The following is a 14,651-nucleotide window of genomic DNA, read 5'->3' as shown; positions in this document are numbered from 1 at the left end:
GGGCTTATTCCAGGATCTGATCGGCGCGGCAGAGGAGCACGGTTTTAATGAGTGATACTTTACTAACTGCCATTACAGAGGGACACATTATCACAGGCTAGCAAAGTCATGTTGAACACAGTCATACATCATTATTATGGGGCTGAGGCCTACAGCAAACATCCATCAGGCAGTGTGAGAGGTCAACAGGAAGAGGAAACGTGTTAATGAAGGGCGACTCAACCTGTGCTGCGCTTCCATCACAGTCTGTTCGCTTCCAGCTTTTTCTCTTGTACCTTTACATTTCAAAAGGGACAATTAGGTACTAATGTGATACCAATATGCATCTTTTAGGTTACATGAGATACAAACTTGAAATCTTTTTGTACCTTTTTCCTGAAAGTGAAGGGAATTAAATCACACACGATGAATAAAGTGAGCAAACTGATATCCCAGGGAACGTTAAAGGAATAGTTCACACAAAAATGATCATCATTTACTCAGCTCACGTCATTCCAAACCTGTGTATATTTTCTTTCTTATGTTGAACACAAAAGAAGATATTTTGGAGAACCAAACAGTTGTTGGTCCCCACTGACTTCCATAGTAGAGAAAGAAATACTATGGAAGTCAATGGGGATCATCAACTGTTTGATTACCAGCATACTTTATAATATCTTTTATGTTAAACATAAGAAAGAAACTCATGTAGGTTTGGAACGACATGAGGGTGAGTAAATGATGACAAATGTTTATTTTTGGGTGAACTATCCCTTTAAATTCAGTGCTGAAATCTTGTATGCCTCATTTCATTAACTTGACAGAACAATATATCTAAAACAAGCAGTGTTTTTAAAGTGCATCTAAAATGCAGTTTATTTATTGTTCCGCATACTCTCGCACCAAATAAACATGCTAAATGCATAATGCATGCTTCTTACTTCATACATACATTAAACACTCCATGATTAATTCACACACGCATGTAAACACTCCAAAGTGCAATTTCACATTACTACGCTCACAGCTGCAAACACTTTTCGAAGATAACATGAGTAGTGTTCTATAAATATCCTTTATAACAGAATCTGAGCATGTCATAAAATAGCGTTGGTCTACTTTGATGTTGAGAAACTGACAAGTGCAGATTCAAAGCCACAGAAAGGCCTGACAGTGATAAACATCGACCAGTGGCCATCAGCCATCAGAACCAGAAAAACATCTCTCATTTGATTTCTTACTGAAGCAATATTCAGAGGGACCTACTCACTATGAGTGGGCTGTTATGTTGCCATGGTAATGATTTTCCTCCCACTTATTCCAGCTGCATAATACATTGTGTTTACGGTGACACCTTGTGGGCAACAAGAGCAACTACACTTAATGAACATTTTAGATAGATAGATAGATAGATAGATAGATAGATAGATAGATAGATAGATAGATAGATAGATACATTTATACAGTGTGAGTACATTTAATATGGTATCTAATCAAAACTTATTCTATTCCATTTTATTCTATTCTAATGGAATTCAAGTTTTATCAATCAGAAAATTGTAAGTACTTGTTTGAGCTTTCTTCCACAAATCAAATCAAATAAAACAGAAAAATAAAAAAATAAAAATTTTATTTCATGAAGTAGTGAGAAGATTTTGGAATGACATCAGAAGAGCTAATTTATTATTTTTACGTTTTAGTATAGACCTATTAAAAATACACAATCAAACAACCTTTTATTTTGGGTAGGCTATTTAAAAAAGGTTCCTGGAACATTTGAGTGTAGCTTTTATTATAAATTGCACTGGCAGTGAACTACATTTCCCACAATTCCAAGTTCTTGCTCCGACGATAACGCTTGATGACGTTTCAGCCAACATGGCGGCTCACAGTAGCTGTCACACTGGAGAACACAGCCTAGTGAAGACTTGACTGTTTCTAAACACTGAGTATATGCTTTCATTGAGGATATTAATCCTCAAATCTTTTTTTCCGAGGGGAGGATATGTTCGATATACAGTTTGAAGCCACAGTAATCTTTCTTTTTTCAGTAATAACATGTTAGTGAGCTGATAGAGATGATGTCTGTATTTAGATCCCACGGTCTTTTTCTATCCTTTATCAAACGCGTTCCTGATATTAAAATCTGCCGCGTTAGACACAGATCTCAGGGCTGCATGAGCACATGTACAGTGATCAGACACAGATGGATGAAAGGCTCCTGCTGGAACATCGGTCCTGTCAGAGAAGTCAGCTCTAATGCATCTGAGAAGGTCAATTCTATTGCTTTGACTTGTTTTTGCTGTAAGCAAAATACTATATAACCTATATATTAGCCTAATGTGATTTTACAATAGTGACTACAGCAGTTATTCATTCTCTGATTTTTATAGATAATAATGGTCTTATAATAGTTGATGTGCTTGTTGCAGCTGGATACTGAATCTGAGTCCTTTGCTTTTTCAGGAGAGTCTCGACATGTCAAAGTTTCCAGTGGAGAGGATTCGAAATTTCAGCATTATTGCTCATATTGATCATGGCAAGAGCACTCTAGCTGACAGACTTCTGGAGATCACCGGTGATTTTCTATTTCTCTTTCCTGTGGATTATGTGAGTTTTAAAAAATTGTTGCTCGTAATCTCTTTATTTCGTTGTTTTTGTTATGTTTTTTTGTATGAGCAGGTGCCATTGCAAAGACAGCGAGTAACAAGCAGGTGCTGGATAAACTGCAGGTGGAGAGAGAACGAGGAATCACTGTTAAAGCTCAGACTGCGTCTCTCTTTTACCAGCGTGATGGACAGACATATCTGCTCAATCTCATCGACACACCTGTGAGGATAATAACATTACTGTTAGTCTACTAATGTCTATTATTTCTATAATTTGAGAGATTGTATTATTTTATTTTTAGGGCCATGTTGACTTCAGCTATGAAGTTAAACGTTCCATATCTGCTTGCCAAGGAGTTCTGCTCATTGTAGATGCAAATCAGGTGAATCGTTTCATAAATTACACATTCTGCTTATTAAATGAGTATTAACAGAGTTAAAGGGTCTTTCGTTTTTATTCTAAACCTGCTACCGTTTGTTTTTATGCACATACCAATGTTATTTTTTTGTATTATTTATATACTAATATAGTATTTATTAATATTTTACATGTTTTTAATGTATGTTCAGTTTTTATTTTATTTTAGCTTAAGTTTTAGTTATTTTGGCATGTTTTTTTTCTTTTTCATGAATTTTTGCAAGTGTTCGAAGCTGTTTCTATATATATATATATATATATATATATATATATATATATATATATATATATATATATATATATATATATATATATATATATATATATAATTTTTTTTTTATATATATATCATTTTAGTAATTTTCATGCTCTCTCACCTTAAAGTTGTGCTTATTTTATTTCAGTTTCTGTCACCATTGTGACACTTCTCATTTTTAAGTTTATTGTTTAAGTTTACATTAGCTTTTTCAATAAAGAAAATAATTTATAAAAGAACTTAAAAACAGCACAAACATTACAGCATAAATACTCTATCATTACCAAAAACTTTAGACTTTCATAATTGCATTAAAAGAACAATAACCAATTGCAAGTTTGTTTCTATAATTCAAAGGGAATTCAAGCGCAAACAGTTGCCAATTTCTACCTGGCATTTGAGGCTCAACTCACAATCATCCCTGTGATAAACAAGGTAGATATTACAGACTGAATTTATGATCTTTCCTTTAAATGCAGTGAATATTTTATATATGCAAGTTAAAACATGTTTCATCCCAGTGCTTTAAATAAATTGTAGAAACGTCTTTATATCCAACTCAAGTTAAGCACAGAGGCAGGACACTGCAGAAGATTGAGGAAAACCTTTTTTTTTTTATACCTGAATTGTTTTGATCTTGTGATCAGTCCAAATACAACTGTGTGGACCTTTATTAATTGGCTTTCATCTAAATGCTTTATTACAGTTCTCTAGTATGTTTTGAGCTTGTTGCATAACTTATTATGCTATGTTATTACATTCAACTTGATACATCATTACATTTGATCTAGGAATGAGTCAATTGTCATTTTAATAGTCACTGATTGTTTTATTTATTTTCAGACTGACATTTTAACTGTTGCTCATCTGAACTGTCAACATTTGGCATTTTAATGTGTGTGTGTGTGTGTGTGTGTGTGTGTGTGTTTAATTGACAGATTGATTTGAAAAACGCTGATCCAGAGCGAGTTGAGAAACAGATTGAAAAGGTTTTTGATATTCCCAAGGAAGAGTGTATCAGGGTGAGCTGTATTTAAACATGTTTTTTGTTTGTTTTTGTTTTTTTATACAGATGTTATGCCAGTTATATTTTTACCTTGGCTTGTGATTGTTTTCTGTAGATCTCTGCAAAATTGGGCACAAACGTGGACCAAGTTCTCCAAGAAGTGGTGCAAAGGATTCCTCCGTGAGTATCATAAGCTGATTCCCTTTTCTCCACAAGAGGTCACTGTGAGAGTGTAAGAGCAGCACATACTGTGTGGGTGTGCTTTGATTGATTGTATTTGACCATGTTTGCATTCATAAGATTCATTGTATCAGACAAAAGGAGGCCAGTGATCCCCAAAGCCCAGATTGCATCTTTCAAAAGAGGATTATGAATCATACGTTACAGTTCACACAATAGAGAGACATGCAGAAAATATTTCAAATCAACTGATGTGTGATGTCAGGAAGAACAGAAGGCTCTATGAGACAGATGTTATCAGAGCAAGAACAGTATTAGTTACTGCATCTCACAAAACCTGTCAAGAATTCACTACAAAAGACAAAAACAAACTTTTTGTTATATATTTGTTAAATTATATATTTGAAGTAATGGAGCCTGTTTTTGTAATATAAAATTGCATTGTGAAATTAATCGCAAAACAGTAAACAGTAATGCGTTAAATACATTTAAAGGTTTTGGGTCAGTCAATTGACAAGTCTAATGCTCCGTAATATTGTGAAATATTATTACAATTTATTATAACTTTTCTATGTAAACGTATAGTGCAATTTATTCCTGTGATGCAAAACATGTTTTCCTGCATCTCTACTCCACTCCAGTCTTTATTCACATGATCCTTCAGAAATCATTCTGATTTACTGCTCAAGAAACATTTCTTCTTATTATTAACATTGCAAACAGTTGAGCTGCTTAACATTTTTGTGGCAACTTAATTATCGTTTGAATTGAAATAATATTTGCTACTGTACTGATAAAATTACATTACATGTGAATATTTACAAACTAACTCTGCGCATGAAGATGGGAATGAATCAGGAAGTTTATTTTTGGTAAATCAACATCACCACGTGTCATCATGTGTTTTTCCAATAAACCCGCTCGTCTACATTCTTCATCATCTCACATTTCCTCCATAATGTGTTTTTTATAGCTTCTTTCATAACTTCTTCCTTTTACATACATTGTTGGCAGTGTACATGAGGGACAGTTTTCAAATGTATAAAGTGGTTTTCATTCTTTAAAAGTCCCATGAGAAATGAGTTTGTTTAAATATATTTCTGTACATCATCAGTTTTTCGTCTCTGTTTCAGTCCGACAGCGAGAGTGGAAGATTCATTTAAAGCCCTTGTCTTTGACTCCACTTTCGACCATTACAGAGGAGTAGTGGCCAACATCGCTCTGTTTGGTGGACGTGTGTCCAGAGGAGACAAGATCGTCTCTGCCCACCTGGGGAAGTCATATGAGGTCAATGAGCTGGGCCTTCTGCGACCCGACGAACACCCAACAGAAACACTGTGAGAATCTCATATACGCTGTAGGCACAAACAGACCTCACAACTCGTCACGAGAAAACAAAACACAGATACATAAATCAGTTCAATACTAAAACGTTTTTGTATTTCAAAGGCATCACAGTAATCTTAAGAAAAGAGTTTTCAGCCTTTACAACCCAGAGACTCCAGTATAAAGATGTATTTCTTTATTATAAGTAACCTTCCAGTTGTGTTTTTGCATTTTTTTTTTTTATAGAATTGTTTACATTTAATGAAATAAAATGTTATAATTATTTGATGGTTATTTTGGTTGGATACAATTAATGTAAGAAAATTGTTCCTATTCCAAAACTCTGAAATTGCACTGGAATTAAAATTTTAAACCTAAAAATGATTTCATGATTTTAAAACAGATCAGTGAATATTATAAATAACATCTAAAAACAAGAATTAAAAGTAAAAAAAAGAAAATAAAGATTCATAGGTTCCTGATTAAGTCTTGTTTTCAAATTTAAGAACGTTGTTTTTAGGGGTCCAAAACTCTTAGATTGCACTGAAACTTTGGATTTAAAATGTAATATTAAAGGGATGAATCAAGGTTTTTTTTTTTTTCTAGGCTTGATTGTGTTTATGGGATGCAGTCTAATGCTTCGTAAAAAAAAAAAAATTCATATAATTTATCTTTATTCCACACTGCTCTGTCCATTCTCCTTTAAATGCACTGATCATTTCCTGCTTTTATGAAGCCCCTCCCTCATAAATATGCAATGATAGCTGGTCCAGTGTGTTGTGATTGGCTAAACCGCCTCTAGTGTGCGTCTAAACGTCCCGCCCCTCAGCTCAGTGGCATGTGCTCCGGTTGTATTGTAAACAATGACATCGTCAATATTGCTTATCAATTTGAGTCTGATAGAGACCCAGAGAATTTTAATAAACTAATTCAAGAGGATTTTAATGTGCACCCCTAGTTTTCTCTTCCTCTTCTCTAAAGCAGCGCAACATGACCTTGCCCCTTTGTTGCATGTTCCCAGGTGAACTTTCATCTTCATAGCTTTGCAGATATTGTTCATGCTCAAACAGCAACATTACACACTAACTGTTTCAGACAGTCTCAGTTCCGCTAATTTAACCTTTGACCTTTTGCATTTTTACATTTTTGCTCTCAGGTATGCAGGGCAGGTGGGTTACGTGATCGCAGGGATGAAAGAAGTGAAGGAGGCTCAGATTGGAGACACACTTTACCTCCAAAAACAGCCTGTGGAGCCGCTGCCAGGGTTCAAACCGGCTAAAGCCATGGTCTTTGCAGGTGTGTTCCTAAAACCGTCCTGATGTTTGTGCTAAACTGTGTAAACCAAAGTTTAAGGGGTAGGTTTACAGTGCTGAAAATCTCAAATTGTGTGACACTTTCAGGCATGTATCCCATGGACCAGTCAGAATACACAGCCCTGCGCAGCGCTGTGGAGAAACTGACGCTAAACGACTCAAGTGTGACGGTTCAAAGGGACAGCAGTTTAGCTCTGGGAGCTGGATGGAGGTAAACACACACACACTGTTGTTTTAAGGTTAGTCGCCGAGTCGAGCTTGTATTCTGTCACTTTTTAAATATTTAAAAAGGTTAATTTCTTTGTCTCAGGCTGGGATTTCTGGGCTTGCTGCATATGGAGGTGTTTAACCAGCGTTTAGAGCAGGAGTACAATGCATCTGTCATAGTAACAGCTCCGACTGTACCCTACAAGGCTGTGTTAGCATCTGCCAAACTCATAAAGGTAGGACTCGTTGACAAAATGTGCTAAAAACCAACCAGAACACCTTAGCAACTATATAGCTACATTGTACTGTATATACTATATACCATAAAAACTGCATAGAAACATGCTAAAAACACCTTAGGAACTGATTAGCAACATGCTGGTATATCTTAGAAATTGCATAAGAATGTGTTAAAAACTACCCGGAATACCTTAAAAACAATATAGCAACGCATTGATTTGCACATGCACATTTTTCTTCAGTCTTGTTAACTGTGTGCAGATGGTATGTAGAGATTTATATGAATGAACATGAATGAATGGATGAATGAATGAATGAACAGCAGTTAGCGATAAGCAGTTTTTGATTTGTAGGAACACGGTGAAGAAGTGATCACCATCATCAATCCTGCTCAGTTCCCTGATAAGTCACAGGTCGTGGAGTATCTGGAACCCATGGTGATGGGAACCATCATCGCTCCGGACGACTTCACTGGGAAGATCATGACCCTGTGTCAGGTGGGATTAGATCAATCACCTTTCACATTGACTGCAGTTTAGTTTAGTTTAGTTTACTCAATATAAGTAAAAACTGAACAAAAGTAATCTTGGTTTCTCCTAAGTCGAAGAAAAAGACCAAAGTGACAACATCAGCGACAAATACTTGGGAGCCGTTTACACGACAATGGCGTTTTGGGGACTTTAAACACATATTTTGAAAACGGGTTTCAAAGTGTATGTTTTTGAAAACGGCACCATTATTGTTTCCGTGTTAACAACCAAAACAGGAATCTTTGAAGACGATGACGATTTTAAAAGCAAGCACGAACAAACATACACAACAATGGCGGAGTACATAGTACTTTTTTGTTGCTGCTCAAGAGTTTGCTAACGCTTCTTTAGCAAAGTGTGGATTTACTTCACCAATATTACAACCAACAGTGGAGACGCATCATATACATATAATAATATAATCATAAACATATAATCGTCACTTCCCCACAGGTGCTGTTTACTAAAAAGGTGACATCGCCAACTACTGGCATGGCAAACGTAATACAGCGTTTTCAGCCGTTTTCGCAGATATGTTTAAACTTGAATCGTTTTGAGTAACGCTGTTTTGTATACGTGAAACTTTTTAAAAGGGCAAGGGAAAAGCTTTTCCGTTTTTGACTACATCCTTGTTCCTTGTTACATCCCAATTTCTGTGAATGCATATTTTGAGTCTTGCATTTGTAGTGACCCACAATGCAATTCTCTGCCTTTTTGAAGAGCCGCAGGGCCGTTCAGAAGAATATGTTCTACATCGATGACCATCGGGTGATGATGAAGTATACTTTCCCTCTAAATGAAATTGTAATGGACTTTTACGACCAGCTGAAATCCATGTCATCAGGATACGCCAGGTGAGCTCGTTGTGAAAGAATGAATTAGTGCTTATATTAGTAATAAGTCTTGCTTTTATATAGCACATTTCAAAAACTCAACTCTAGGTCACTTTACAAATACACAATACATAATCCATGCAGTACTAACAATACACTGGCAAAACAAATAAGTGTGAGATGTGTTAGGAAACACTAGAAAAAGACTGTAAATAAGTGAGGTATCATTTGTGTTTTGATATTTGGATATGTCACTTTGAGTTTCTGGATGAGCTTGTTTTCCTGTTGTCCATAGCTTTGATTACGAGGATGCTGGTTATGAGGCCGCTGATCTGATTAAAATGGACTTCCTCCTCAATGGGCGGCCAGTGGAAGAACTCGCCACTATCGTTCATAAGCAAGTCTTGATCTTTCATGATACAGTTACAGTTTTTCTTATATTTCAAGAGGTGTTTAGAAGTTCTTTGATAATTTAAAGGCAATTAAATACCCAAATCCCTTTAAAATGCGAATATGGCTATAAAGATATGATTTTCCGTGTTTGCGATGTGATTGCTAAAAAAAATGACACAAGCTCTGATTCGTCCTTGTGTTCAGAGACAAAGCGTACAGTGCAGGTAAAGCCATATGTGAGAGACTGAAGGAGTCCATCCCCAGACAGATGTTTGAGATTGCAGTGCAAGCAGCCATCGGCAGCAAGATCATCGCTCGAGAAACGTAAGTGTGGACGTGGATAATAACTTCAAACATAAAGTAATATTTGAAAATTTGCTTAAAATGATGTCACCCTCAGGCCATGCAAGATGTATATGAGTTTGTTTCTTCATCAGAACAGATTTGGAGAAATACATTTCCTACTCACCAATGGATCCATTGCAGTGAATGGGTGCCGTCAGAATGAGAGGCCAAACAGCTGCTAAAAACATCACAATAACAGCAGTAATTAACATCTTGTTAAGCTTTGTATTTGTAAAAAAAAAAAACATCTAAGATATAAGTCCAAAATACTGCTTTCTCTAGTGAAAAAGCTACCTTGTCTGAATCAGGAGAGAAATCTGCAAAGATCAAGCACTTTTTATAAGCATAAACCGTTCTAAACAAAAATGTTGGTAGATTTTGAGTAACTTTTTTCACTGGAGGACACGTGATATGAACTATGCTCTTCTTTATTTTGATAAGAAGAGATGGTTTAAAAGTGGATTTAACACATTAATAATGGATTTCTTACAAATATGCATTCTTCAAAAGAAGATAAATGATGGACTGTGGTTGTGTTGATTATTGTGATATTATTTATCAGCTGTTTGGACTCTCAATCGACGGCACCCATTCACTGCAGAGTGTCCATCGGTTAGCAAGTCATGTAATGCTAAATTTCTTCAAATCTGTTTTGATGAAGAAACAAAAATCTACATTATGAATGGCCTGAGGGTCCATTTTTGCATAAACTTCTCCTTTAATATTCCTAATCTTTGTTTCTCTCTTTTAGAATAAAAGCATATCGAAAGAATGTTCTCGCAAAATGTGTGAGTACCTCTTCTCATACTGAAAAATGTTTCTTCTACCTTTTTAATTAGCTGCTGATTCTTGGTCACATCTGTCTTTCCTAGTACGGTGGTGACATTACACGAAAAATGAAGCTGCTAAAGAAGCAGGCTGAGGGAAAGAAGAAAATGCGCCGCATTGGCAACATCGACGTCCCAAAAGACGCTTTCATCAACGTTCTTAAACGGAAGTAGTTCCCTCAGGAACATTATCATAACAGACATCAAAGCCTGGGGTTGATTTGTGAAGGGGAACATGCCAATGTACAGTATGATGATTGATTTAGAATTGCTATTAAATTTCATATAACTAAGTGATGTTGTTCTGGGAACTTAAAGCAGGTTTGATGAATTCATCTTCATCATGCTGAAACAACATCGCCGTTCTCTCAGGAGCGGATTTAGAGACTGCAAGCTAAGGGTTTTCATTGGAAACGTTTAGACTGAGTGGATGCAGAAGTATTTGGCAGCGCTGTTTTCCTTTGAACACATTTATTTCATTTCCATCACGCTGCAGTGGACGTAAGGCTGGAAGCAGTCTGGGACATTTTCTGAACATTTTTGAGTGTTTGCAACTATAAGCAGAAATCGGGCGATTCTGACAAGACTATTGCATGTCAATGTCTTATTTCAACCCATAATTAAAAACAAGGTTTTTTACTGTGCATATAGATAACTAACCCTGTTTTTATACTGTTGAAATTAAGCACACCACCTTTCCAACTGCTGGCTTTTCAGAAAGTAAAAGAAGAAGAGTTTGAATAATAACGCTAATTTGGTGCTGCACAAGTTTTGTTCAAAGCACAGCTAGCTAGCTGGCTCAGGGGCCGTGATGTTTGTCAGCAATCACCATTAATCAAATGATTGAGATGGCCAGTCGATCAAATAAATGCGGGCTTTACAGTTCACAGAAGCCAAGTGACAAGTGTTATTTTGAAACACCAAAATCTCAACACAGATTTATTCAGAAAGCAATGAAACAAAACTGTGTTCTATAATACAAGTGAAATGTCCAGACTTGTGTTTTATCCTCTAGTTTTCAGAAATGAAACAGCCTGTATATCACAAAGAACAGTAACAAAAGAGAATACATGGGTACTACACATCATGTGTGAAATTAGTTAACTTGAAAAACATTCACACACTTCTCTACTCAGATGTGCCAATACAAGTCTTTTCGATATATGAATAAGCAAATTGGAAATACACTTTTCCAGAATTTCCCACTGGTTTTACATGCTGCAAGTAACCTGGATTCATTCAAAGGCAAGAAAATGTCAACTGAAATTGTATAAAATTACATGTGCTTAGTAGGAAATTCTGATCACAGATCAGCTTCCTGTTAACTTGTGTTTATCAGCATATAAGACACTCCAAATGATTGGGTTCATAACCCCGGAGGGTTCATATGTATAGGAAGAGATCCTAAATTTGGAGAGTTTAGGGAAAACTATTTACGTAACATCTAAACAAAACACCCCCCCCCCACAAAAAAAAAAAACACTTTCAATTTGCCTTGTAGTAAAAATCCACATTCAAGTCAACTTTAAGTAGCTGTGGGTTAAAGTGTGCTAATAAAAAACTGCCCATCAGTGGAAACAGTATTTCCAGATTAAACTACAGTACAGAAGAACTGATATATTCACTTACTCAGAAATGGGTTGTAACAGATGTTTTCTTTCATTAATGTTGTGAAGGAGTGTGATAGTGTTATCTAAAACAGCAAACATCAGCTGAAAGGGTTAAAGTAAGAGTGTTGCTTAGTATAATTTCCCTAAAACATTATCTTTTCTTGTTAATACTGGATGTAAGGTAGTTTGAAAGTGAATTATAAAGGCTAATACAGAGATTAAGTAGGAGTGTGTGAACATGGCACCATAGGAAAGCAGAGTTGTTTGTACAACATCTACCAGTTACACTTTATGACCATTCAGAACTGCTGTGGTCCCTGAGACCAGTTTCCACTCATTCACACTTGATTAGATTTGAGGGCCGTCTTTCCAGACGTCCCGATCTGGCGCGTTCAGTCAATGTAGTCCTTGACGCTGAGCATCGGCTCAACTAGCTGATTGTGGACGTGCATCAGCCCTGCAAGACAGAAGATCCATCAGTATGTTTAGGAAATCCAGCCCAGCCAAAAATATTAAACCCCAGGAGAGACCAAAGCCCTTAAGACCGGACAGATCGTGTTTCTGAGAAAAGCGCTTGTGATGGACATTCCAGACGGGTTTAGATCTTGAACTGCCGTCTTTACACAGATATTGACCTTGAGACGGGCCAAGCACTAAAAACCAAGATGAGATCATGAAAAAACGATGAAAAGCAAACACACAGCTGCTCTACTGGGTTCCTCAGAGGGAATAGGGATGGCTAAATTGTGTGGTTGCTAAGATTTTTTTATTGTTTTTTAAAAGATATCTCTTATTTTCTGCAAGGCTACATTTATTTGATGAAAAACACAGTTAAAGCAGCAATATTGTCAAATATTTTTACAATTTAAAATAAATGTTTTCTATTTGAATATATTTAAAACGCAATTTATTTCTGTGATACACAACTGAATTTTAATATCATTCTTCAGTCTTCAGTGTCACACGGTCATTAAGAATTAATTCTAATATGCTGATTTGCTTGTTTTTTTTATATTATCATCAATGTTGAAAAAAAAACTGCTGATGTTCAAGATTTTTTGATAAACCAATTGTTCAAAGGAAGAGCATGATATAAACAAATGTGTAACATGGTAAATATTAACACATCCTTGCTGAATACAAATTTTAATATATATATATATATATATATATATATATATATATATATATATATATATATATATATATATTATTATTTGTTTTTTTTTTTGTTTTTTTGTTTTTTACAAAAAATTTTGAACAATAGTTTGCATATGAAACCTGAGGCCATGAGAATGTAAAACATTTCATGAAGTAACAACAGTAAACGTCATCAAATTCACACAGAATTTCAACATGAATGAACATGTTTCTTACTTTTTAACGCTTGTTTTAATAAGTAACTATTAGTCAATTTACCCAGTTTTTTTGTTCTTCAAAGTATCTGCTTCCACCGAAGAGCAACTTTCTGTCTACGTGAGTCAAAGATTTGCCCATCGGGCAGCAGAGAGCTCAGTCACGTACCTTTGAAATACTTCACAGTTTTGACCCTGAGTTCCAGTGTCGCATCTTCATCGCAAATAAAAATGGTTCGTGGATGCTGTTGGAAGCAGATACCGTCCAATGTGGTTCACACCTTCCTCGATGGCTTTATAACAGGGCAAAGGCCTTATGCGCCCGGTTGATCAGAATCATCGACCTGCAGATCCAGGACAAAAAGGCAGCATTGTCTTAAAATGAACACATTCAGAATGGTAGAGACACATGTTGTTCTGAAGGCAACATGTGTCAGAAAACTAGTTTAACTTTAGAGTAAGACACCAATGTCTATGTCTAATTAAAAAAAATCCTAAAACAAAGAAACTGCTTTGCTTCATTACTGTAATAATCATTTAATTAAGTGATTTTTTGCAGTCTACAATGCGACTTGAAGAGGTTTTAGGAGATGCACGCTGTCTGATATAATAATCTGATGATGATGATGATAATCAGGTGACCCGAAGGACTTTTTACCCATCCTGTCTGTTAATGTATTCAGGTATGTTTATGTACTTGTTTGCAATTCTAGCACAATCAGTCTCACATTGAGACTCAATTCAGTGCTGTAACAAAGAGAACATTTGTTACTATATAAAAGATAATTATATTTATCAATTGCAGATGACAAATGCTCCAAACAAAAATGTGTCTGACTGGGACAAAAGGAAGACACTGATATCACAAAGGATGCTTTTGAAATAAAGGACAAAAGATTTTGTGTCCATTATACATTCAGATTCATGTAAAGACTTACATTTTAAAGTATTGCGACTTTATATTGATGTGGTAAGTAAAATGTTTGCATTGTGATGTTAAATTGATGCCAAACACATTCCCATTTTATTCACTAAAAATAATCTTTCTTTAATGTGCTTAAACTTTGCAGCTGATCACTTGGTTTTCCTTTCTGAGCTTTATTAATGAGTTGACTTTTATGTTTAAATGCCAGTTTTCTCTCTTTCAGCTGAATGGTTCCTTAATTTCCTGTATTCTTTATATTTACCTCTCTGGCGTCCATCACTGTTCCTACTCCAACAGTG

At 35.6% G+C, this 14,651-nt stretch overlaps 1 protein-coding gene across 2 annotated transcripts; it reads left to right on the top strand.

Annotated features, from left to right (window-relative positions):
• Positions 1-1,826: 1,826 nt before the first annotated feature.
• Positions 1,827-10,991, top strand: LOC113073274 (translation factor Guf1, mitochondrial). 2 transcript variants are annotated; one of them, XM_026246163.1, is made up of 17 exons: positions 1,827-2,252; positions 2,446-2,557; positions 2,662-2,810; positions 2,891-2,971; positions 3,620-3,697; positions 4,201-4,284; positions 4,384-4,448; positions 5,648-5,785; positions 6,931-7,070; positions 7,175-7,298; positions 7,398-7,530; positions 7,888-8,031; positions 8,785-8,918; positions 9,193-9,294; positions 9,495-9,614; positions 10,387-10,423; positions 10,508-10,991. In XM_026246163.1, exons 1-17 carry the CDS (start codon positions 2,058-2,060, stop codon positions 10,634-10,636), a joined length of 1,965 nt encoding a protein of 654 aa, XP_026101948.1. In that variant the 5' UTR covers positions 1,827-2,057; the 3' UTR covers positions 10,637-10,991. The 2 variants fall into 2 exon arrangements, with proteins under 2 accessions (XP_026101948.1, XP_026101947.1); XM_026246162.1 differs by having other exon boundaries at positions 5,582-5,785.
• The last annotated feature ends 3,660 nt before the right edge of the window (positions 10,992-14,651 follow it).

This window comes from Carassius auratus, unplaced genomic scaffold (assembly GCF_003368295.1).
Source record: "Carassius auratus strain Wakin unplaced genomic scaffold, ASM336829v1 scaf_tig00011734, whole genome shotgun sequence".
NCBI classification, from domain to species: domain Eukaryota; kingdom Metazoa; phylum Chordata; class Actinopteri; order Cypriniformes; family Cyprinidae; genus Carassius; species Carassius auratus.
This window is presented reverse-complemented; position numbering and strand designations above follow the sequence as displayed.

Bases quoted from the DNA above. Each gene is read 5' to 3' on its own strand.
- LOC113073274 (XM_026246162.1), top strand. From the start codon at position 2,058: ATGATGTCTGTATTTAGATCCCACGGTCTTTTTCTATCCTTTATCAAA. The intron at 8,919-9,192 runs GTGAGCTCGTTG...TGTTGTCCATAG, and splicing joins ATGTCATCAGGATACGCCAG to CTTTGATTACGAGGATGCTG. The intron at 10,424-10,507 runs GTGAGTACCTCT...TGTCTTTCCTAG, and splicing joins AGAATGTTCTCGCAAAATGT to TACGGTGGTGACATTACACG.